General features: G+C 55.9%; 1 protein-coding gene across 1 annotated transcript in view; it reads left to right on the top strand.

Annotated features, from left to right (window-relative positions):
- LOC133342687 (laminin subunit beta-2-like) overlaps positions 1-23666 on the top strand; it is a 68336-nt gene that overhangs the window by 20620 nt on the left and 24050 nt on the right. Inside the window, 16 exon segments of the mRNA XM_061552010.1 lie at positions 5385-5508; positions 7061-7134; positions 8818-9006; positions 9429-9492; positions 10140-10348; positions 11693-11813; positions 12859-13047; positions 13612-13794; positions 14918-15030; positions 17378-17457; positions 18709-18871; positions 19480-19557; positions 20264-20425; positions 20956-21077; positions 21478-21598; positions 23448-23634. Coding sequence (XP_061407994.1) covers positions 5385-5508; positions 7061-7134; positions 8818-9006; positions 9429-9492; positions 10140-10348; positions 11693-11813; positions 12859-13047; positions 13612-13794; positions 14918-15030; positions 17378-17457; positions 18709-18871; positions 19480-19557; positions 20264-20425; positions 20956-21077; positions 21478-21598; positions 23448-23634 — 2179 coding nt within the window.

Genomic DNA, 23666 nt, shown 5'->3' with positions numbered 1-23666 from the left:
GTTTTATCTCGGGTAAGTCCCTATTAGCAACACAACATGGGGTGATAGTGGGCCCTAACCCCACCCCAGGCCCTTACGGGCAGAGTTAATGCAACCAGTCTTTTTAAACCAATTTTTAAATCGTTAAACATCACAGTGGATAAGTCAAGATTAGAGGAATACCCAAGGGCCCCACATTGCCACAGGTGCCCTGGGCGTACGTAGCAAACGTAGCCACGTAGCCACGTAGCCTCATAGCCGCGCAGGTACAGAAGCAAGCAGGTACACGTGACCCAAGGTGTGGGAAACCTTTGGATGGACGCAGACGGTTTTCATTTCGCTAAATCACCGATGGATAAAAACGCAACTTTATACCGCAAACGTGCGTTCATCTTGGATCAAGTTTACGATAATTATTCTGCACCCTCCACCCCCCTCGCCTACCCCCCCCCCCCCCACCTCGTTATGGACGGACGTTGCAGTGCTATAATGCACGAACGCGTTCGACGTTCATTTGGAAAGGCGTGTGAAAAAAAAAAGAACCCGTCACATAATAGCGCGTGCGTCAAGATGAGACCGATACCCTGAGCACGGCGAGGGCGCCCTAGGTGCACATAGCAGTGGCAAGGGAGTCTCTCCGCCTGCCCTGGCCCGACAGGTAGCAGGAGCAGGAGGAATGCACGGGTGGGGGAGGGGAGAGGAGCGTCTGGTGAGCTCCAGTTCACCCATGGCTCCCTCGTGTGTGTGCGTGCACACCTCTGCACGCCTTGCGCACTTTCACTGCAGGAATTTGCCCGCGGCCGCATCGCTCGTTCCACTCTGCACACCCGCCGATCAATCCGTCGGCTTGCGTGCGTGTCTGTGCGTGTGCGCGTACGTGTGTGTTCTCCGTGTGTGTGTGTGCATCTATGGGGAGCGGTAGTGTAGCGGTTAGTGCGCCGCGCTTCTCATTTTGCGGACCGAGTTCGATTCCCGCTCACGGCCACCAACACCAGTAATGATTATCTCAAGCAGTCGTGAGCCTCCCCGAGGTCGACTTGGCCTCAGATGAGTACTGGGTGCAGTGGATAAACATCAGTATTGTGGAGACAAATAGGCGGTGCTCTCACGACCATTATTTGGATTCATAATTAGTTTATTTTAGGTTAGATCATAGTGTAGGTATCACGCAAATTGTAACTCTAACCCTCCACCACCCGATAGAGCCATTCAAATCAAGTTCTCACGTGGGCAAATATGCCAATCGATTCGCGTCGGACAGGGCACGAGTTTTTCTATCGTCCGTTGTCTCCTCGCCGGGTCTCTCTGCGCTTCTCTGTCTGTCGCTGCGGCCCAGAGTTTGACAAGTGGCGTCGAGTCCAATCGCGGTCTCCCTCCCCCCCCCCCCGAGCACCTTCCACTACTGCTTCCATCACATTGACCCCCGGGCCACGTGTCCGTAATGTCGGTGGTTGCCGTGCTTGATCCGACTCGGTGGCCCTGATTCTTAACCACGGTAACTGACACCGAGCACACACGTGGGACGTGCCTAGCGAAGCCACCCCTTAATTTGCAAGATGCTTTGCGTTCAGAGTCTTGAGCTGATTGGCTGAGCGGCGGCGATACACGACTGCGTCCAGTACGGCGAGAGCAAAAGCAAACGGGCAGGACACATTTGTAATGCACACGTGGAAAACAACATCTCAGCGTGCAAGAAATACACAGCAGGAAACGGGCGGGCATGGGAGGGAGGCGAGCGAGCAAGGGAAGGGATGAAAAGAAGCAATTAAGGGGGTTTGAAGGCTCGGAGTTTTGAGAGGAAGGTTTTGAAAAGGGAGGCGGTGGAGGGAGGGCACGCAGGTGAATTTTCAGAGGATGGGGCCATGGTGGATTCAAGCGTGGCCACCGACCGGTGGGGCAGTGGCTCTTTGGAGCAAGAAGGGGGCCAGGGTCTGTGGAGCCGAAGGAGTGCGGGGAGAGGGCTGGGACATCAGGCGTGGATAACGTTGCAGAGGGCGGGAGGAGAGGCAGGGCCGACGACGCGGTGTGAACGCAAGGACGAGGATCTTGCAGCTCACGCACCCTTCCCGGGGCTGAATCCATACCCGGCCCCCTTCGTAGCCACCTCTCGGAGGCGGCTTGAACCCTGCTCCCTGCTCCCCCTGTCGCGACCCGCTCCCTCCCCCGCCCGCCACGTGGCCCTTGGACCCGCGGATGTTGGAGACGGCGATCGCTCCGCGGGAGGGGCCGGGTTTGAGTTGTGCCGAGGACGCCAAGGGGTGCGGCCGCGCGTGTTCGCCCCTTGCGCACGCCGCGGGCGTGACAACAACCGTGCGCGCGCGCGTGTGTGTTTGTGACATGTCGCGGGGGAGCGGTGGCGCAGTGATTGGCGCAGCGCGCCACGAACCCACTCATCCGAGCTCGATTACCGCTCACGGTCAACGTCGGTGACGATTATCTGAACCGTTCCTGGGCATCCCCCTGGGTCGATTGGGCCTCAAATGAGTACCTGGTACCGTGCGTAAACATCTCCACTGGGCACACAAAGGTGGCCGGGCGTGGTGCTGGCCACCCACCCCCTCGCTTGTTGCGTCAGACATCAAAGGTTCTTGCGAACAGAACTTGCCCCCAAAAGTCTCTTAACGCGGTAGTGTAACGGTTTACACGCCATGCTGTGAACTGGGTGAACCGTGTTCGATTCCCAGCCATGGATACCACCAGTGGCGAGTGGCATCTGAACCTGCTCCGGGTCTCCCCTGGGTCAACTCGGCCTCGAAATGAGTGCCCAACGCGGCGTGTGAAACATCGCCTCCGGAGAGACAAAGGATGCTGCTCTCATGATTACGCCACCACTTGCTCCATCATGGTGGCTTTTATAGGTGCTCACTAACGTGCGCACTTGCCTCCGCTGTCTGCGTGACTAAGCGGGGATGTTGTGTGGGTGTGCACGTGGTGTCGTCTGTGGGAGTGATGCAATCCTCGTTCAGTTATTAGCTGTGCACAACACGAGTGGCGCTGTCGCCGGAGCTTGGTCATGGCCTTACGGGTGTGTGTGTGTGAGAGAGTGTGTGTGAGAGTATGTGAGAGAGTGTGTGTGAGAGTGTCTGAGAGAGTGCGTGTGTGCGTGGGGAGCGGTAGTGCAGCGGTTAGCGCGCTGCGCTATGAACCCGGCGACACGGGTTCGATTCCCGCTCACGGCCAACACTGGTGACGATTATCTGAATCGGTCTTGGACATCCCCTAGGTCGACTCAGCCTCAAATGAGTACCTGGTGCGATGTGTAAACATCGCCACGAGGGAGACAAAGACGGCCGGGAGTGGTGTTGTCCACCCACCCCCTCGTGTGCCGTGCCGGCCTTTATAGGTGCTCGCTAACAGCACTTGCCCCTACAGTCGGTTAAGGCTATACGGGGGATCTTTGTCTTTGTGAGTGGGGAGCAGTAGCAGAGCGGTTAGTGCGCTGCACTATGAACCCAACTCCCGGGTTCGATTCCCACTCACTGCTAGCAACACCAGTGACTTTTTTCTGAACCGGTTCTGGGCCTCCACTAAACGAATGCAATGTGTAAAACATCAGCACGGGGGAAACAAACACGGCCGGGAGTGGTGCTGGCCATCCACCCCTTCGTACACCGTGCTGGACTTCATAGCACTTGTCCCAAGAGTCTGTTAAAGGCTATACGGGGGATCTTTGGTGTTTCTGTGTGAGAGTATTTGCGTCTTTGTATCTGATGTGGTGCTGTGGTCGGCATCAACGCTGTGCACCCAAGGAAGCTTGGGGGTGTTTGTGGCTGGCCGCAACATCACCCCGCGTGCCATGTGCCGTTGTAATTAGCTGTTGCTCGCTAACTGCACTTGTTCCTACAGTCTGCACAAATAGGTGGCGGGCGGTGGGGGGGGGGTCTTGGTCTGTTTATTCCACATGCAGTAGCCGTGCGTCTGGGTGTCTCTGGTGTTGGCGTGTCGATGTGGGGGTGGGTGCTTGTGGGTAATTTGAGCAGTTTGTGTGTCCGGCCGTGCGGAGAGGAGCGGTGGTGTAGTGGTTGGCGCGCTGCGCCTCGAACCCGCTGGCCCGAGTTCGATTTCCGCTCACGACCGACGTCGGTGACGGATATCTGAAGCGGTTCTGGGCCTCCCCTAGGTTGACACAGCCTCAAATGAGTACCTGGTGCGGTGTTGAAAGATAGCCACCGAGGTGACAACGGCAGTGGGCATGGCCTTGCCACACCACCCCCTCTGCACCGTGCCGGCCTTCATAGTTGCCTACGAACGACACTTGCCCCAACAGTCTGTATGGCTATATGGGGAATCTTTGTCTTTGTGTGTGGTATGGGGGAGCAGAAGTGCTGTTGTCCACACAGTGCCCTATGAACATCGTGGCCTGGGTTCAATTCCGAGCCAAGTGGCATTCAAAACTGTTCACAGCCTCTCCTAGGTCGACTGAGACGAGTACCTGACGTGGTGGTTGTGTACAGTGGGGAGACAAAGGTGGTCAGGTGTGGGGTGGACACATCACCACGTCGTTGGCCATGCTAGCTAGCCTCGGGGACAGAAAGAGGAACAAACGGATGAGAGAATGCGAGCAAGTTATTGACATCTTGTGGGCATAATAAAAGTCAGTGGGCTTAGGCAGGATGTGTCGCTATAAGGGGTCAATTATTCTTTCGTACGGCTGATAATGTAGATGCAGAGCAATAACTAGAATTTCATATTCAGGTGGTCAAGCCAGATAGCCGCGTCAGGAGCAGAGGAGTGTACCGCCGTGATGTCCACCTTCATATTTGTGGATCGGGCATTGCGTCGTTACACGTTGTACGGTCTGTTCTGGATGACCGCAGTCGCACACTCCTGGAGAGTTTCAAATTTTCCATTTGTGAAACGGGTATCCGCATCTGCCATGGTTTGTGCAGATGTGGTTTAGGGTGGACCATGAGCTTCGGGGAAAATCAAACCCAGGGATCTTCTGCGTTGGGTCTTTCACAACTAGGTGTTTGTTTGTGAGTTCTTTTGAACTCCATTCAGCTGTTCAGGCTTCATCATTGTTTAAGGTTAAGCGCAACGGTCCAGAAGGGGCTTGTGTGACTTGGAGCGATGACGAGGGATGCTCCGAGGGGCGATGGCCGATAGTCGAGACTAATGACGGAGCGGCAGTCAAAGGAGGGAAAGACACAGCTGGGAGTAGGACCACCGTGGAAATGTAACAACTAAATCGGTCGGCGTGCAGGTGTGAGGGTGGGCATCGCGGAAATGTAACAACTAAATCGGTCGGCGTGCAGGTGTGAGGGTGGGCACCGTCGCGGGGAGAGACTTCGTCCAGCAGTTGCATAACGCTCCTGCTGATGGCGGCGATGTTGGTGAACGGTCACCTACTGCGGGTGTTGGAGGCTAATCGGCGGGGCGGGCGTGATCTCCGTCTGTGTGTGCAGGAGGACGACAAGTGCTTCGTGTGCGACTCGCGGCAGCGCCAGGGCCCCAACAGCCACCGCGTCCAAAACGTCGTCATGAACTTCGACCCCGCGCGCAAGAGCGCGTGGTGGCAGTCGGAGAACGGTACCTGCGTGTGTGTGCTCGCGTGTGTATGTGCTTGTTAATTATGGGGAGCGGTAGTGTAGTGGTTAGCGCACAGCGCTGTGAAACCGGAGACCCAAGTTCGTTCATGGCCAACACCAGTGACGATTATTTGAACCGGTCCTGGGCTTCCCCTAGGTCGACTCAGCCTCAAATGAGTACCTGGTGCGATGTGTAAATATCGCCACTGGGGAGACAAAGGCGGTCGGGCGTGGTGCTGACCACCCACTCCCTCGTGTACCGTTCCGGCCTTCATAGGTGCTCGCTAACAGCACTTGCCCCAACAGTCTGTAAGGCTACACGGGGGATCTTTGTCTTTGTGCTTGTCTATGTGCACGCGATCGTGTATTCTCTGCCCTTTTGAGAGACGTGTCTTTTGCGTGCACACGTGCCCCGTGCGTGTATGTGCATGTGTTCTGCGGATCCTGGTGTAATTGCCCGCGCACCGTGCTCATGATTAGTAGCATTGACACACATATCTGAAGCAGTTGAGTCGGCCTTCAGTGAGTGCCTGATGAGGTGTGTGAACATCGACATTCGGGAGACAAAGGCGGCCGGGTGTTGTGTGTTGGTCGCCCTCACCCGCTCGTGTGCCGTGCCAGCCTTCATCGGTGCTACTCGCTAACGGCACTTGCCCAAACAGTCTGCTAAAAGGCTATATGGGGGGGTCTTTGTCTTTGTGCATGTGTGTGCACGTTCAAGTTTCAAATTCATTTTGTTTAACCAGGTGAGAACTCAAGAGACCAAGATTTGCTGTGTATTCTCTGGCATTGGTCTGCCTGATGGTTGTACAATTTTATAGTTTGGCAAATTTGGAACCTGACACCTACACACAATGGGCAACTCTTGCGAATGAACTTCAAGGGATCTTTAACATCCACTGTGAGCAAAGCGGATGGCGCGTAATATTATTATGATTGTTACATAACCGTGGTAATAATCGGGGCGGCCAATGGATTCAAACTACGAACGTCCGCACCAAGCGGCGATCTCGCTACCGCTAGGGCCACGTCAGCGCCCGCACGGCACGAGTGCGTTTGACTCGACAGTCTGTTAGAGGCTGTACGGGGGGATCTTTGTCTTTGTGTAGGCGTGCTTGTGTGCAGGTATGGAGTGTGAGTGCGACTGTCTTGCGTGCGCACGCGTGCGTGTGTGTGTATGCACGCGCATGTCCATGCACGCCCTTATCCCACTCCCTGTTTTCATTTGACTTTTCGGAAATATTTTCTAAGAAGAAGATTTGATAACATTCCTGTCCATTAAAGCGCCCCACGTATGATGCCTTGCCAGGTTTTTTTTTTTGCCAAATAAAAAAAGAACCCGCCACAGCGAGCGCCTTTGTTGACAAACGCACGCACGCACATTTGCGTGCGAGCGGACGCACGGTACGCGCGCGCGCGTTGCGGGGGCATCGCGGGCGCGTGCCGGCGACGCGAGCGAAAACGTCGGCTCGGTAACCGTGACGAGCCCCCCCCCCCCCCCCGGCCGCCCCCTTTGCCATGCCGACGTCCGTTTGTCTCTGGGACTCCCGCAGGCCTGGAGAGGGTGAGCTTGCGGTTGGACCTCGAGGCGGAGTTCCACTTCACGCACCTCATTTTCACGTTCAAGGTGCGAGCGCGCGTGCGCGCATATGTGTGTGTGTGTATGCGTGTGTGCGGGGAGCAGTCGTGTAGAAGGTTAGCGCGCTGCGCTACGAACCCGGCGACCCGAGTTCGATTCCTGGTCACAGCCATTTGTTCAACATTGAGGTGAATATAGCAGCCAGCCATGGCTGCATAGGTCATGCGTTTGCCCACTATATACAACATGTATGAAGCACCAAGCAACGATTGCATAATTGTTGTTGTTAGGCAATAGGCATGTGACTATTCACTGCTCCGTGTGATGCAATGATACGTCACGATTTGTATTCACAATTACATTAAATGTTTTTTTTTAAATCGTTCCAAGAGGGAGTAACTCAGATAGCTTTGAGAATGCATTGCTGTGCTGCCATCACCTGGCCACCTCACAGGCTAAGCCTACGAGACCTTATCAAGCCTACGTCTTATCCAAATCAATACTCAACGGGCTTAACTCCTGGTTGGTTTTCGAGATTCGCCCAGACTGGGTGCATTGGGGGCGAATATTCTTATTCCTTTAACAATAAAACTTGACGCGTTTAGAGAGGGCGCAAGCCTTGCGACGAGGCTCCCGGCAGGCAGTGACTTATCTGGTCCCGGCCAGGGGCTCGCGTTCGCAACGCATAACCGTCGCGCGATCAGCCGGGGCGACGTACCAACTCGCTCTGCGGTTTGACCTCCGGCCCCGACCTTTAACACGGCTTCCCGCGCGCTTCAGGCGCAGTCACCACCATTCGCATGCCCCGTCCTGATCCATCGCTTCTGCGAGCGGACGCGGCACCACCCCCCCCCCCCGCCAGCCACCGCCGCCGTCTCTCGATTTGGCGAAACCTGAAAATCCACGCGCCCCTTCGGTGAGGCAGGCGTGTGCCCTATCAGGGCCGGCAGCCGCAGTAGCTGCCGTTTGTGTCTGAACAACCCCGCTTACGTTTGTTTAACCTGCGGGTGGCGAAGAGGCGTCGGCAAAATCTTCGCCGAAAAATCCTCGTTCATTTTCGAGTCCACGTTTTTTCTTCTTCTTCTCTCGCCGCAGCAAAGGCGGCGGCACGGTCGTCGGTTGCGCCCACGACGGAACCTAAATACTCGGTGGCGCTCTCGCACACGGGGTAGACTCGGTGCCGAGTCGGTAGCCAGTAGGTGCACGGGTTTAACGTGGTTGCAGTCCAGTCGGGCTCCTCTTATCCGTGAAGAAGAAGTGTTGGGGTGGGGGGGGGGACTTCGCAGGTCTCCTGTAATGTACCTGATAACCACCGGGGAGCGTTTGCGAGTCAAGACAGCCGCTACATCCGCAGTGTGGCCGCACCCCTGTTCTCTCCGCACATCTCCCCGCTCCAGCAGCCAAGGCTGTCCGTCGATGCAACCAGTCGGCATTTGCTCGCCAGGCGGTCGCTCATTCTCTTCTCCTGTCCCCAAACTTCGGAACGCTGTTTCCTCCCCGTGCAAAGCACGGCCGCTCTCCCTGATTCCACGATGGGGGTCGTTGGCAGGGGTTGGGGAGGGGGAGGGGTGGGGGTCGGGGGGGGAAAGGAGAGGAGCCCAGTGCACCTGCCGCCGTGCGGAGCACCTGCCGCCGTGTGAACCCTCCAACCGACCTTGTGACCCTTGCATCCCCACCCTCTGCTCTCCCTCCCCCGCCCTCCCCCGACCCCACCGTCCCTCCACCGCCCAGACATTCCGCCCAGCGGCCATGCTGGTGGAGCGTTCGTCCAACTTCGGGCGAACGTGGCGGCCGTACCGCTACTTCGCGCAGGACTGCCGCTCTGCCTTCCCCGGCGTGCGAGAGGGGCCCTTGCAGCGTGCCGGCGACGTCGTGTGCGACTCCCGCTACTCCGACATCGAGCCCAGCACGGGCGGGGAGGTGCGCCGCTCGCCGCTCGTCCCGGAGGCTCGGCCCGCGTCGCCGATGCTGACGAAACCCAAAACGCTCGAAACTGCGTAATCCGATGCGTGTGGGTGTGTGTGCGCTCGTGTGCATCCCCCTTTTGGTTAGCGCACAGGGCTGAGAACCCTGGCTACCCGGGTTCGAATCTCGGTCACGGCTGACGGCGGTGGCGAGTGACGTCTGCACTGGTTGGTCCAGTCCTGAATGAGTACCTGGTGCGGTGTGTAAACCTCAGCACTGGGGAGACAAAGGCGGTCGGGCGTGGTGCTGACCAACACGACCCTCGTGTGTGCCTTGCCAGCCTTCGTAGGTGCTACTCCTCAACAGCACATGCCCGAAAAGTCTGCGTGAGCAATCGTAGGATCTTTGTATCTCCCTTTGCTTATCCCTCTCTGCAGGTCATCTTCAAGGTGCTTGATCCGTCCATCCCTGTTCCTGACCCCTACAGCCCTGAGATCCAAGGTGACCCCTCACGGCCACCGGGGCAGCGCCATGCAGATGATAATTACATTTGTTCACGATGAGTAATGAGCTGTCATTGTTTGTGCAGCTGCTCTTGCTGTGTTTTCTCATTCACCATTGTCTCGTACCGCTTTGTCCATTTCACTCCGTTGTCCTATACTCCCCCGTCCGCCCCCCCTCGCACTGCCCACGTCCCCTCGTGTGTCCCACGTTCATCTCCTCGTGTCCCAAATTTTCGATTCCTCCCCTTGCGTCACCACGTCTCCCTTTGTATCCTCATCCCCCCTCCCCCTCTTCATCCACTCCTCATCCCCTCCTCGTGTTCGTCTGTGAAAAAGAGCCTCACAGCTCATCGGATTTCACCATGACAAATAAAGACTTGATTCTGACCTTTCATATCCTCACGTGACACCAGTTACCTCACCTGTCCTCCCGCGTCCCCCGTCGTGCTTTCCGCGCCGCGTGTCCCAATGTCCCCTCCCTCCCCCCCCCCCATGGCGTCCTCTGCTCGTCCCTCTCGTAGCCCGGCACCCTTCTCGTACCCTACCCACGTCTACCCACGTACCCTCACGTCCCTCCGCATCCTCCCCCCCCCCCCCCCCCCCCGCTGTGATCCCACTGTCTCGCCCGCGCGACCCGGCGAGCAGACCTGCTGCGCGTGACGAACCTGCGCGTGAACTTCACGGCGCTGCACACCCTCGGGGATGAGCGCCTGGACTTCAGCCCCGACGCGCGCCGCAAGTACTACTACAGCGTGTACGACATGGTGGTGCGGGGCAGCTGCTCCTGCAACGGCCACGCCGAGTCGTGCGTCCCCACCGGGAGGGGCGACGCCGGCGCTTCCACCGAGGGCATGGTGAGCGAGCGGCCGCGGTGTGGCGACACGGCGACACGGCGGCTTAACGGCCGGGCGGGAAGCGCGTTTTTTTGTCGCACGTTGCAGAGGCTCGCGGTTCGAGAACCGCGGCTGACCCTGGGGCGGAGCTTTCGTCATTGTCGTGGTCATCATCATTGTTGTTATCATCGTTGTCGTCATCGTCATGGTGATCATCGTTGTGGTCATCATCGTTGTTATCATTGTCGTCCTCATCATCATGGTGATCATCGTCATCGTCATCATCGTTGTTGTTATCGTTGTCGTCGTTGTCGTCATCGTCATGGTGATCATCATCATCGTCGTCATCGTCGTGGTCAGTCGTGGTTAATTCACTGCCGGGATGAAGACCTCAGCAGGCCGCAGTCGCCATCGATCATGATTTTGCAATGTGACAAATCCACCTGCTTGTCCCTGAACATGGAATTGATTGCTTTATTGCGCCATCTCCTTAGCAAATATGTTCACCGTGGGCGCCATGGTGGTGAGATGTTAACTACCTCGTCTGGTATACAGGAGGTCGTGGGTTCAATCCCAACCCTGACGCTTGTATATTCATGTTCTCTCTGTGGTCGCGTGGATTTTTCTCCGAGTCCTCGACACACATTTAGAGTAATTAGCTGCTATACATTTCTACACGATGAGCCATTTCGTTGAGCTATCATTTGTGGCGAGGTTGCTTCTCAACAAGAGCTATATAGCTCAGTGGACCTTACCTGGTAAAATAGTTTTATATATCAATCGATTGGGTTATTCTGCAAAAAACGGATCATTGAACAGCTGACAATTTGGCAAAAATGTTGCCCGCATGACAACTTGATTTGATTGGTTCTGTCAGGTGATGGAGGGTTACGTGACATTATACCCGGTCGTGAAAGTAGATGTATTAAACTAACGGTTTCTGTACCGCTAAATAATTAGTGCTGAATGCAAACGTGTGTGGGAAGGTATCACGTAATCCATGCGTATGCATGATATTCTTACCTTGTCCATTTAAGCATTCTGGCTCGTGTTAGCACCCTTTAGTGTCCGCAAGAGGGCACGTGACAGAATTACAGGGCGAATGATTTCAATGCTCTTATGCCACGATTGATGATGAACAACGATGAGAAGTGGTGATGACGATGACGACGACGATCATGATGATTTTATTTCATTTAGCGCGTACCGTTGACACCGATCCAGCTGCCGCGAAGCTTTGGTTAGCGGACTCGCTCTTCGACGATGCGCGGCGCCATCGTCCGTCTCGCACCACAGTTCGGGTTGTCGTGTGAGCCCCACCTGCTGCTCACAGCAGTTATCATGATGATGATGGTTGTGCTGCAGGTGCACGGGCGCTGTCTGTGCAAGCACAACACGGTGGGACTCAACTGCGACGAGTGCGACGACTTCTACCAGGACCATCCCTGGAGGCCGGCGCAGGGGCGACGCACGCACGCGTGTAAACGTATGTGCGCACGCACGCAGGGGAGGCTCACACACGTGCGTAAATGTACGCACACACGCGTCCAAACGCACACACGCATGAGCGGCGCACGCGCGCAAACGTACGCACGCACACGCTCACGCACCAAGGCAAAGATCCCCAGCGTAGCCTGCCCGCATAGACCGGCGAGGGAAAGTGCTGTCAATGAGCACCTACTGATGCCTGCACGACACGTAAAGAGGGTGGGTGTGGGGGTGTGGCGAGCACCTGCCCCAGGGCCGCCTTTGTCTCCCCAATGCTCGTGTTTGTACACTGCACCAAGTACTCATTTAAGGCTGAGTCCACCTAGGGGAGGTGCACGACCGGTACAGATATACGCCAGCGATGTTGGCCTTGGTTAAGAATTGGACTCGTGTCGCCAGGTTTGTACCACCGTTCACCAACACCCACCACCACACTACAGCGCCCATACACAACAACAACAGCTGCCATTTGCCACGAAGTGGCAGCGGCATCGCTAAAGCACTTGTACCAGGCTGGGTGAACTTTGAGGCCACGTGTAGTGTGGAAGACTCGCTGCTGGCAGGAGGTCACAGGACAGACCTGTTTTGGTAACGGCAGGTGCTGCATTTGGCACGCACACACAAAGACAAACACGCACACGTGCATGCATACGCACACACACTCATGCACACGTTTGCATTCAAAAAGCAGCATTGTACAAACACACATTCGCGTGGCGGTGACACTGTCGTTAATAACGCTTAGTGGTGGTGGTGCTGCTGGTGGTGGCCATGAACCAGTGATGGCGGGGTTGCTGGCGCAAGTTTTGCCATCAACCCTTCGCTCACGATGGAGTTGCCTGCGATGATGAGGTTGCCGGCAATTCTAACGAGATTCATGAGGATTGCTGGCGATATGACGAGGTTCAGAGTAATGGCGAGGTTATTGATCAGGTTGCTGCCAATATTACGATTTTTATCGGTATGTGACGAGGTTATTGATGAGGTTGCTGGTGATACAACGAGGTTATCCCTGGGTCGTGACGATGTTGCCCTGTGCCCAGGCTGCGAGTGTAACGGCCACGCCACGCGCTGCCACTTCGACCTCGCCGCCTACGTCGCCAGCGGCAACGTGAGCGGCGGGGTGTGCGACGGTTGCCGCGACAACACGGCGGGGCGGCAGTGCGAGACGTGCGCGCCCTTCCACTACCGCCACGCGCGGAGGGACGCACGCGCCCCCGACTCCTGCGTCCGTACGTCGCGCGTCCTCGCGTTCGCACGCAGACGCACGCAGACGCACGCAGACGCACGCACGCATACATACGTGCAAATGCACGTACACGCACGCAACGAACGCGGATGTGCTCATGCAGACATACGTACGCACGTAGACAAATAATCTCTGATGCGCATGGCCTCATTGATGATTCCGACTATTGTAACATCGACGCGGTCACAGCAAGGGGACGTATCCTCAGGGTTCATGCTGTGATCAGCCCTTGCCATCAATTTAATGTCGAGTTCAACACTGAACTCTGAACATTGTCCATGACTCCTGCTGCTGCCCCTCCCCGCCCACTCTTCCCATGTCACCGTCTCTCTCACCTCTCCCCCCCATCTCACCTCCTCCCCAGCCTGTCTTCTGACTCTCTCCCCTCTCTTTTCTCCTCCCATCTCTCTCCCATCTCACCATCTCTCGCTCTCTCCTCTCTTCCCCATCTCTCTCTTCTCCCCACGTTTCTCCCCTCTCCCCATCTGTCTCTCCTCTCCCTTCTCCCCCATCTGCCTCCGTTCCCCCACCCCTCCCCGTACCCCAGCGTGCGACTGTGACCCGGCCGGCTCGCAGGAGGGCGGTGCTTGCGACGCAACCTCCGACCCCCGTACGGGCACCGTGGCGGGGCAGTGCCGCTGCAAGCCGGGCGTTGGAGGGGTGCGATGCGACGAGTGTTTGCCCGGGTTTGCCGGCACGCCCTCCCGCGACAACCCCAACGGCTGCCAGCGTGAGTCTCCGCTCCTCCTCACCATGTCCCCCTCGCCACGGACGATGCGCCTGTGTGGGAGGGCTGGAATTTGAGAAACTTGCTCTTGACAATAGCAGAGTGTGTGTGTAATTGGTAGGCCTCGCCACGAGACTGCGATACATCGTACGGTATAGGATCCGGGATAAATTGTAACGTCCGTTTAGTTAAAATATCGCCATGTCGTGCTTATAGTTGTACATTTTACCATTTTAAAATATTTAAATTCTTCATAATAAATTCTTGACAGAATATTTACGTGATGTAAATATTTCAAAATAGTTCACGATAATAATTACAATTTAAAATATATATGTTACCCGTGTTTTATAAAGTGCGGTCTCGATAAATTGATGGCATGCCGGTTTAAATGACATCATAACCTACCTGTAAGAGTTGTACCGATTGTAGAGTTTTAACAATGAGAAGACATGCGGCAGGTTTAAGGAGTGGATCGCAGTTGAAGGACTTTGTAAGCGATCGTTATTCATACTTTCAGCTAAGCGTATCAGATAACAAACACACAGTGCTGTAGACTCGTGTAAGTTAATATCGTTTTTGTATCTTCAACAATTATTTTGGTGATGTGATCCAGCGGTAGCACATTCTCCACTTGTTGCAGAGGTTCACTGTTTGCAATCAGTGGCCACCCAGGTTACTTCCTTCCGAGTGTATTGACTGTAAAAAATACTACGCGCGTCTGCTTTCACAGTGTACGTTACATTTTCCGTGACGGCTTTCCGTGCTCCAAATTTGAAAGATGACACTGCAAATTACTCTGCTGTGATTACACTTAGCAATCATCGCCCCCTGCTGTGAAGAATTGACAGGCCACTCCTGAAAGAGAGTCATGAGACTGAACGTGAGGATTTCCTGGGTAAAGAAGCATCGTAATAACAGTAACTACCGGTATTATATCGCAGCGAACCTATATGGCACACACGGGACACCGTCCAGAACACAGGTCCCATCCGGAACATGTGCCACGTTCGGAACACGTGCCCCGTCCGGGCCACAGTCCGGAACGCGGGCCACAGTCCGCCACCACGCATCATGACACCCTCGTGGCTGGCACGGCCGTGCGCGTGTTGTCTCCGGCGATCAGCGTGCAGGTGCAACGTGATGGGGACCGTCATGAACATGGGCAAGTGCGATCCCGTCACGGGCGCCTGCATCTGCAAGGACTACGTGGGCGGCAGGAACTGCGAGCGGTGCCTGGTACGGACGATGGGACGCAATTCGGATTCATCATCTTCTCGAAAGATATTTTCTGCCTCCCGGTCGCGCGACGTCATTCCCGTCCTGGGCCATCGTCTCCATGTCCACTCCACATTCCTTCGTATTCTGCTTCACTGCTTGGGGCCACCTCTTTCTAAGCCGACTCGGTCTCCGCCCTGGGTGTCCTCTCTCGCCTTACCCACCCGGTCCACCCAGTGACCCGGGCCATCTGAGTCGACTTTCAGCTGGTCCGAGGCGAGCACCATCATGAACCCCTAACCCCAGCCGACCTGTCCTCTCTTCCTTTCTTCGTCATCGCTTAACTTCGGGTTTACAAAGCTCGGCCCGAAGCCCAGTTGCAAATGAGGGAGGGTTGGCGTCTGGATTTGGTCGAAGGCCGTATAAAAAAAACGATGACAAGCCCACGCTGCCTGCTAGCGGTGGATTTATACAGCGACCTCCAAATGAGATCTCATCTCAAGACGCTGCGCAAAAAAAAGAAAAAGAGCGGCGGGCTCGTTTATTTTATAGAGGTGGTCAGTCATAGATGACAGGGGCAATGAAAAAATTATAATCTTGAGCGCTGGACTCCAGATTATGGGAATCGGAGGAGGGGGTTCAAGGAGGCCTTGGCTGTTGGAGTAGATGGCGCGTGGAGGTGAGCGGAGCGAGATGAGGGTAGCGGTGAGGTATGGGTGAGTCCCTGCCAACTCTCACACTCCCGGCGCCGACTTCGAGTTGTTCTACTGCCCCCTGGCGGTTTGGGCCGTGCCGTGATCCGTGTGTGTGCCCCCCGTGTGTGTGCGCCCCGTGTGTGTGTGCCCCGTGTGTGTGTGCGCCGTGTGTGTGTGCGCCGTGTGTGTGTGCCCCCCGTGTGTGTGTGTGTCCCCCGTGTGTGTGTGCCCCGTGTGTGTGTGCCCCCCGTGTGTGTGTGTGTGCCCCGTGTGTGTGTGTGTGTGCCCCGTGTGTGTGTGCCCCCCGTGTGTGTGTGTGTGCCCCGTGTGTGTGTGTGTGTCCCCCGTGTGTGTGCGCCCCGTGTGTGTGTGTGCCCCCCGTGTGTGTGTGTGTGCCCCGTGTGTGTGTGTGTGTGCCCCGTGTGTGTGTGCCCCCCGTGTGTGTGTGCTCCGTGTGTGTGTGCCCCCTGTGTGTGTGTGTGCCCCTCGTGTGTGTGTGTGTGCCCGTGTGTGTGTGTGTATGCGCCCCGTGTGTGTGTGCGCCCCGTGTGTGTGTGTGCCCCCTGTGTGTGTGTGTGTGCCCCTCGTGTGTGTGCCCCGTGTGTGTGTGTGCCCCCCGTGCGTGTGTGTGTGTGCCGTGTGTGTGTGTGTGTGTCCCGTGTGTGTGTGCCCCGTGTGTGTGTGTGCCCCCCGTGTGTGTGTGTGTGCCCCGTGTGTGTGTGTGTGTTGCCCCGTGTGTGTGTGTGTGTACCCCGTGTGTGCGCCCGTGTGTGTGTGTGCCCCCGTGTGTGTGTGTGTGCCCCGTGTGTGTGTGTGTGTGCCCCGTGTGTGTGTGCCCCCCGTGTGTGGTGTGTGCCCCGTGTGTGTGTGTGTGCCCCCTGTGTGTGTGTGTGCCCATCGTGTGTGTGTGTGTGACCCGTGTGTGTGTGTGTATGCGCCCCGTGTGTGTGTGGCCCGTGTGGTGTGGTGCCCCCTGTGTGTGTGTGTGTGTGCCCCTCGTGTGTGTGTGTGACCCGTGTGTGTGTGTGTGCCCCCCGTGTGTGTGTGTGCCCCTCGTGTGTGTGTGCCCCGTGTGTGTGTGTGTGCCCCCCGTGTGTGTGTGCCCCCCGTGTGTGTGTGCGCCCCGTGTGTATGTGTGTGTGTGCCCCGTCTGTGTGTGTGTGCGCCCCGTGTGTGTGTGCCCCCCGTGTGTGTGTGCTCCGTGTGTGTGTGTGTGCGCCCCGTGTGTGTGTGCTCCGTGTGTGTGTGCTCCGTGTGTGTGTGTGTGCCCCGTGTGTGTGCCCCCCGTGTGTGTGTGTCCCGTGTGTGTGTGCCCCGTGTGTGTGTGTGCCCCCCGTGTGTGTGTGTGTGTGTGTGCCCCGTGTGTGTGTGCCCCGTGTGTGTGCCCCCCCCGTGTGTGTGTGCCCCGTGTGTGTGTGTCCCGTGTGTGTGCCCCCCGTGTGTGTGTGCCCCGTGTGTGTGCCCCCCGTGTGTGTGCGTCCCGTGTGTGTGCCCCCCGTGTGTGTGTGCGTCCCGTGTGTGTGCCCCCCGTGTGTGTGTGCCCCCCGTGTGTGTGCCCCCCGTGTGTGTGTGTCCCGTGTGTGTGTGTGTGCCCCGTGTGTGTGTGTGTGTCCCGTGTGTGTGTGCCCCCCGTGTGTGTGTGTCCCGTGTGTGTGCTCCATGCGGTTATTCAGGCCGGCTACTGGGGGCTCAGCGAGTCGGCCGGCGGCTGCCAGCCGTGCGACTGCGACTTCGGGGGCTCCGTGGACGAGACGTGAGGACGCACGAGCGCACGGGCACGCGCGGTCACGAGCGGTCACGAAGCCGCGACGATTCGTGGGCCAAGCCGATTCATCGCCGGTGTAGATGCCCGAGTGCCGGGGCTGATGATTCTCAAATAATCGCCGAATTATTGCGTCAACGCGCGCTTGATCACATTGGTGGCAGAGAAGCACAACGTGGTACCCTATTATTTTTACTTTACTTGATTAGGAGTATATAAAGAAATTAAATTGATGAATTGATACATTTTTGCCTAAATATGCCTTATATGACAATTAATCAATTCAAGCATCATCTTGTTTTTACTCTCTCTGCATTTATTCTCATTGCATAATCGGTCTAGTTTATTCTGTCTCGTCTGCTGCGTCTTGTTTGTATCGCCCGTTTAATCATCTATGTTCTGTTCCATCTGCCCCCTTTGTCCAATTATTCTCGGGAATAGAATCGCGTCATTTGCGTATAATCCTCATACAACGTAGATCATTGATTCTCACAGGCACGATACGGCGCGTGTATCCTGTGAGTATTCTAATTTCATTGATTAATCAATACTCGCTTTGTATCCACACAATTAACCAAACATCTCCCAATTATCCACACTCCAATTATCCAGATATCAATGATTTTACTTAAGTGGCCTATGTTGCTGCTACTGCTGTGGTTACATGGCCAGCCTCTCGCTAGGAGGAGGCCCGTGGCTCTAACCTAAATTGCCCCTTCCGTTTGTTGTGGTAACGTAAGGGGCCGTCCATAAATGACGTCACGCGATTTTGGACAATTTTTGACCCCCCCCCCCCCCTAGTCACACGGCGTCACAAAAAGTCAGACCCCCCCCCTCAAATATGACGTCACAAAACTCTGCCCCCCCCCCCAAAAATTTTAAACATGCTTCAAATTGCTTTAAACTATTGTCATTGTAGTGCGTATTTAATGTGGCGCTGCTCTCTGATGTTGTAGGAGAAAGAAAACATTTATAAAAAAAAGTTTATTTAATTAAGTAGAACATGTTGTCTATATTTATTTAAAGTTGCGAATTTTTACGTGACGTCAAATTTCTCAAACCCCCCCGCCCCTCCTTTGTCACACATCGTCGCAAATGTCTAACCCCCCCCCCCCACCCCCAGGTGCTTGACGTCATTCATGGACGGCCCCTAACTCCTGCTCCATTCACTACCCCACCCGTCCCCACCCACCCAACCCGTACCACCCTTCCACCCATCTTTGTCTCTTCCGGTCCCGGCAGGTGCTCCGCGGAGGACGGGCAGTGCCAGTGCCGCCCCCACATGCTGGGGCGCCGCTGCGAGGAGGTGCAGCCTGGGTACTACTGCATGCCCCTTGACCTGTACGCCTACGAGGCCGAGGACGCCACGTTCCTGCCCGTGCAGCCGCTACATGGAGGCTCTGTCGTGAGTGTGGGAACGATCCAGGCCAACCACCACCACCGTGACGACAACCACACTACCACCGTGACCACCACCGTGACGACAACCACACCACCACCATCACCGTGACTACAACCACACCACCACCACCATGACTACAACCACACCACCACCATGACCACCACCATGACCACCACTTTCCGACCTGCCCCTACTGGTCACCTGTGAAAAGAGCTTCAAAGCTCATCGGATTCTTCTAGTCTAAAACAAACATTCTGATCATGACGACAACCACACCAACAACAACAACCGCCGTCCACAGTGACGTCACCACGGCGCCTGTGCCAGGCTTGGTTCACTTCGAGGCTGCGTGACGTGTCGAAGGCTAGCTGCAAGTAGTTCACGGGACAGACCCAGGTGCCATGGGCTGACTGACTGAGATGACTGCCCAGTAGCGACCTTCACGAGCCTCCTCCTCCACGGCCACGCCTCCACCACCATGACCACCACCACCCCAGCCACAACCACTAGCCTGACTTCAACTACCACTACAACCACCACCACCATCAGTTCCACCGCCACAGCCACCGGGTGGTCACGCCGTGTCGCCGCGCGGTGGTGCTGTGTTGCAGGGGAACACGTCGGACTGTGACGAGTTCATGCAGGTCCCGGGCCACAACAGTCCGGGCGGTCCCGGCTCCAGCGCCAAAGTGAGACACTGAAAACTACACCTGGCGATACTGCTGCTGCTGGCGCTACCGATGCTGCTGGTGCAACTGGCTGCTGCTGATGCTATTGATGCTGCTGCTGGTGCTACTGGCTGCTGGTGCTACTGATGCAATTGGCTGCTGCTGGTGCTACTGATGCTGCTGGTGCTACTGATGCTGCTGGTGCAACTGGCTGTTGCTGCTGCTATTGATGCAATTGGCTGCTGCTGGTGCTACTGATGCTGCTGGTGCTACTGATGCAATTGGCTGCTGCTGGTGCTACTGATGCTGCTGGTGCAACTGGCTGCTGCTGGTGCTACTGATGCTGCTGGTGCTACTGATGCTACTGACGCTGCTGGTGCTACTGATGCTGCTGGTGCAACTGGCTGCTGCTGCTGGTGCTACTGATGCAACTGGCAGCTGCTGGTGCTACTGGCTGCTGGTGCTACTGATGCAATTGGCTTCTACTGGTGCTATTGATACTGCTGTTGCTACTGGTCACTGCAGGTGGTGCTGGTGGTGCTATGGCTGCTGCTGGTTCTACCGGCCACTGCTGCTGCTGCTATTCCTAGTCTATCGTTGTTGGTGTCACCGTAGCTCTCAGGGCAACTACAGCCACTGGTGCAGCCACGCGGGTGGCGGAGCCGTGCGTAAACACCGTGCGTGCGTGCATGTACCTGCGTGCGTGCGCCTGCGTGCGTGTGCTCAGCTCCCGGTGGTGGTGGTGGCCGGGAGTGCCGCGCCCGGCACGCTCGTCACGTGGACGGGGTCCGGCTACGCACGCATTCGCGACGGCGCCGGCCTTGAGTTCACCGTCAGCAACATTCCCTACTCGGGCGAATACACGGTGGCCATCCGCTACAAGCCGGAGGTGCGAGCCCCTTCTCACCCACGCCGGTACTCGGCCGGGCACAGGGCAACGCGCGGTGTGATTCCTGCGGTTTCCACGGACAGGCGGCCGAGCGTCGCAGGGGTCAGAGACGCCGAACCCTTGCCGCACCAAGCACAGCGATTAAACTTGGTTTTTCCAGTGTAGATAGCTGATGTTCTCACCCCCGTCACCATTAACTCACAGAGGGATCTGTAGACTCGAATAGAGGTTCACATAGCCCAGTGAATATCTGAAACGCTGCCGGCGTTACTGCGTCGTCCGTCATTTGAGATCAGTGACTCCAGTCGCATTGGCGGAAGAAATGGCCACTTCTGCCATGTGACGACGTTCAAATGCAGTACCAACAGCGTTGTGAGTAATGTTAGCGAATTATCGTGATGTTTAATGTACGCATCTGCCGTCTTGTCGCTTAACTCTTTGCACTTCCGAGTCTCACTCGGACGTCGAGTCTTTGTGCAAAATGTGCGCGTTGTTTATTGTTTAGTCGTTGTTGGTGTTGTTGTTCGCAGCTGAACGAACCGTGGGAGGCGCAGGTCCAGGTGCTGTCCCAATCGTTGCCCACGCAGAGCCGCTGTGCCAACATGCTCCCGTCCGACGAGATGCAGATCGTGCCTCTCAACCCCACGCAGAGGTGAGCAAGCACGGCTCGCAGCCACGGACAGAGCGTGAGAGGCATACTGGATGTGGTGTGCCGGGCGCAGTGATATTTCCGGGTCACCGGTGGACTGGAGTAGCAAGGCAACGTCGAAGTAATTGCAAACGACCTCACAAGCAACCGTAACCATAGCGAGGGGTATACTGGATGTGGTGTGCCGGATGCAGGAAAAAAAATTCTGGGTCCTCAATACAGCCAAAATAAAACTGTGGGTGAGCACCCCCTCTGATGTGAGTGTGGATCCTGGCCGGGTCTCTCACCTTGAAATGTAGCAGAAGTTGCCTGGCCCTCTTCTCCCCCACACATGCGTGCGTGTCTGTACGTGTGTACGTGCGTGCAATCGTGCGTGTGTGTGTGCGTGCGTGCATGTTCCTAGCGTGGCGTCGATGCCCGTGGCCGTGTGTCTGGAGACGGGCGTGCGGTACGTGGTGCGGGTGGTGGTGCAGCGGGCACGGTCCACGCGCAGGCACCCCAACGCGCACATGCTCGTCGACTCGGTGAGACAGCGCACGCACACAGGCGTGCACACGCGCACACACACGCGCCGAGCTCTGCGCTTTGGCGCCGCCATCATCGGCGTTGTGGTCGTTGTCGTTTATGCGTGAGGCCGCCTCTCTCTGGGTTGCATCGCGTGTCGTGCGGCACGATGTACGACGTTTCGCTCCACGTGCCGGGAGCTTCTTCAGGAACTGGATTTCGGTTTTTGTTCCACGTCGGGCATCGTGCCGATCGACCCAAAAAATCTCTGGGGAGCTGCGACCCGTTGATGTGATAAGAATCGGCTTCACCCTTTCTGGCAATAATTAAACAGGTCTAACAATACTCTTTAGTTCTTTCGGTAAAGTCACGTAGGTAGAAAAAAAAAGCAACCCGTCTTCAGGTGAGAGAAAGGTGTAACGATGTTCAAACACCAAATGGGATACCTACTGCAAGGCATCAAAGTCTGCATTAACCACACATGCAAAGAAACACGCTCCGATACAATATGCATTGCCTTTGAAACTGATTGGCCTACACCAAAGACGGCATTATTTGATGGCCTTGTGTCACCACCGGCGTTCGACCAGAGAATGCCTCAAGACGAACAGCACAAAGGCAATGTGAGTATCAGAGTATGAATAACTGTGGTTGAGCAGTTATATCTATGGGACCTTTTTTTTTACCAGTATCAAAATGTAAAAAAATATAAGGATAGGCTTTACCATACTCTGTGGTTCTTTCGGTAAAGTCACGTAGGTATAAAATAAATTCAATCACGATGTTTCGGGCACAACACAAGCGTCCATCATCAGGTGGTTTTCCCACCTGATTATGATTGCTTGTGTTGCGCCCGAAACGTCGTGATTTAATTTATTTTATTTTCTACCTACGTGACTTTACCGAAAGAACCAAAGAGTATGGATCCCTGCAGTCACGAAAGCTTCAAATATAGATTGATGGGCTGTACCCTTTCTGGCAATAAAACACGTGTTGAGATGATCTTTGTCGTCACCATTTTCGCCACCATCATCACCGTCACAATTGCCTGCACTTGATAACGATTTTAATTGTGGTAATTATATTTTTTTCGCCAATTGTTGGCATCGCCATCATCATTGCTACCACTACATCATCATTATTATCCCCACATTATTATCCTCAACATCATCATGATTATAAAGATCACATTTATGACCATTACCATCACCGAATTGTAGTAATCACCAACACTTTACCATCATCACCATCATCGTTCAAGACCCTCCTTTTCGCCTCTGCCTGTAAGACTGACTACCTCTCCGCTGTATTGTTTCCGTATAGCGGTTTGAGATGCGGTCGCATTTACAACAAAGACAACGACAAAGATTCCTTGTGTAGCCTTAACAGACTGTTGGGGCAAGTGCTGTTAGCGAGCACTGATGAAAGCCGGAACAGGATACGAGGGGGTGACTGGCCAGTACCATGCCTGGCCGCCTTTGTCTCCCTAGTGGTGATGTTCACACATTGCAAGAGGTACTCATTTGAGGCTGAGTCAACCTAGGGGCAGCCCAGGACCGGTTCAGATGATAATTGTCACTGGTGTTGGTACTGGCCGTGAGCGGGAATCGAACTCTGGCCAGTGAGTTCGTAGCGCAGCACGCTGACCGCTACAATACCACTCACCACATACAGACAGGTATAGCCACACACAACAATCAAAAAACAGTCACCATTCACAGCTTGGGTCCTATTGCATGTCCCTTGACTGCTAACCGCTGCGCCACTGCTCCCCGCGACGCATTTGCAATCTACACGAAAATCCCACGGTGCCTCGTATTCATTCCGCCCTTCCTCCCGCCGGCGCCACCGCCACCCGGCACCGCGCAGCTGGTGCTGTTCCCGTACGTCCCATCGCTGCCTGGGTTCTCGGGCAGCGCCGGTCAGAAGCGGCGCGAGGAGCTGGAGCGCTACATGTGCCTGGACGCGTACCGCGACGCCACGCGGCCCATGCTGGCCGAAGCCTGCCGCCCCCTCGTGTGCGCCATCTCCAGCATCCTGCACAACGGGCCCCTGCGTGAGTGACCGCCCGACCCCCGACACCTGACC

The sequence above is a fragment of the Lethenteron reissneri genome, chromosome 15 (assembly GCF_015708825.2).
Source record: "Lethenteron reissneri isolate LAM-NWPU_2019-01 chromosome 15, ASM1570882v1, whole genome shotgun sequence".
Lineage (NCBI taxonomy): Eukaryota > Metazoa > Chordata > Hyperoartia > Petromyzontiformes > Petromyzontidae > Lethenteron > Lethenteron reissneri.
This window is presented reverse-complemented; position numbering and strand designations above follow the sequence as displayed.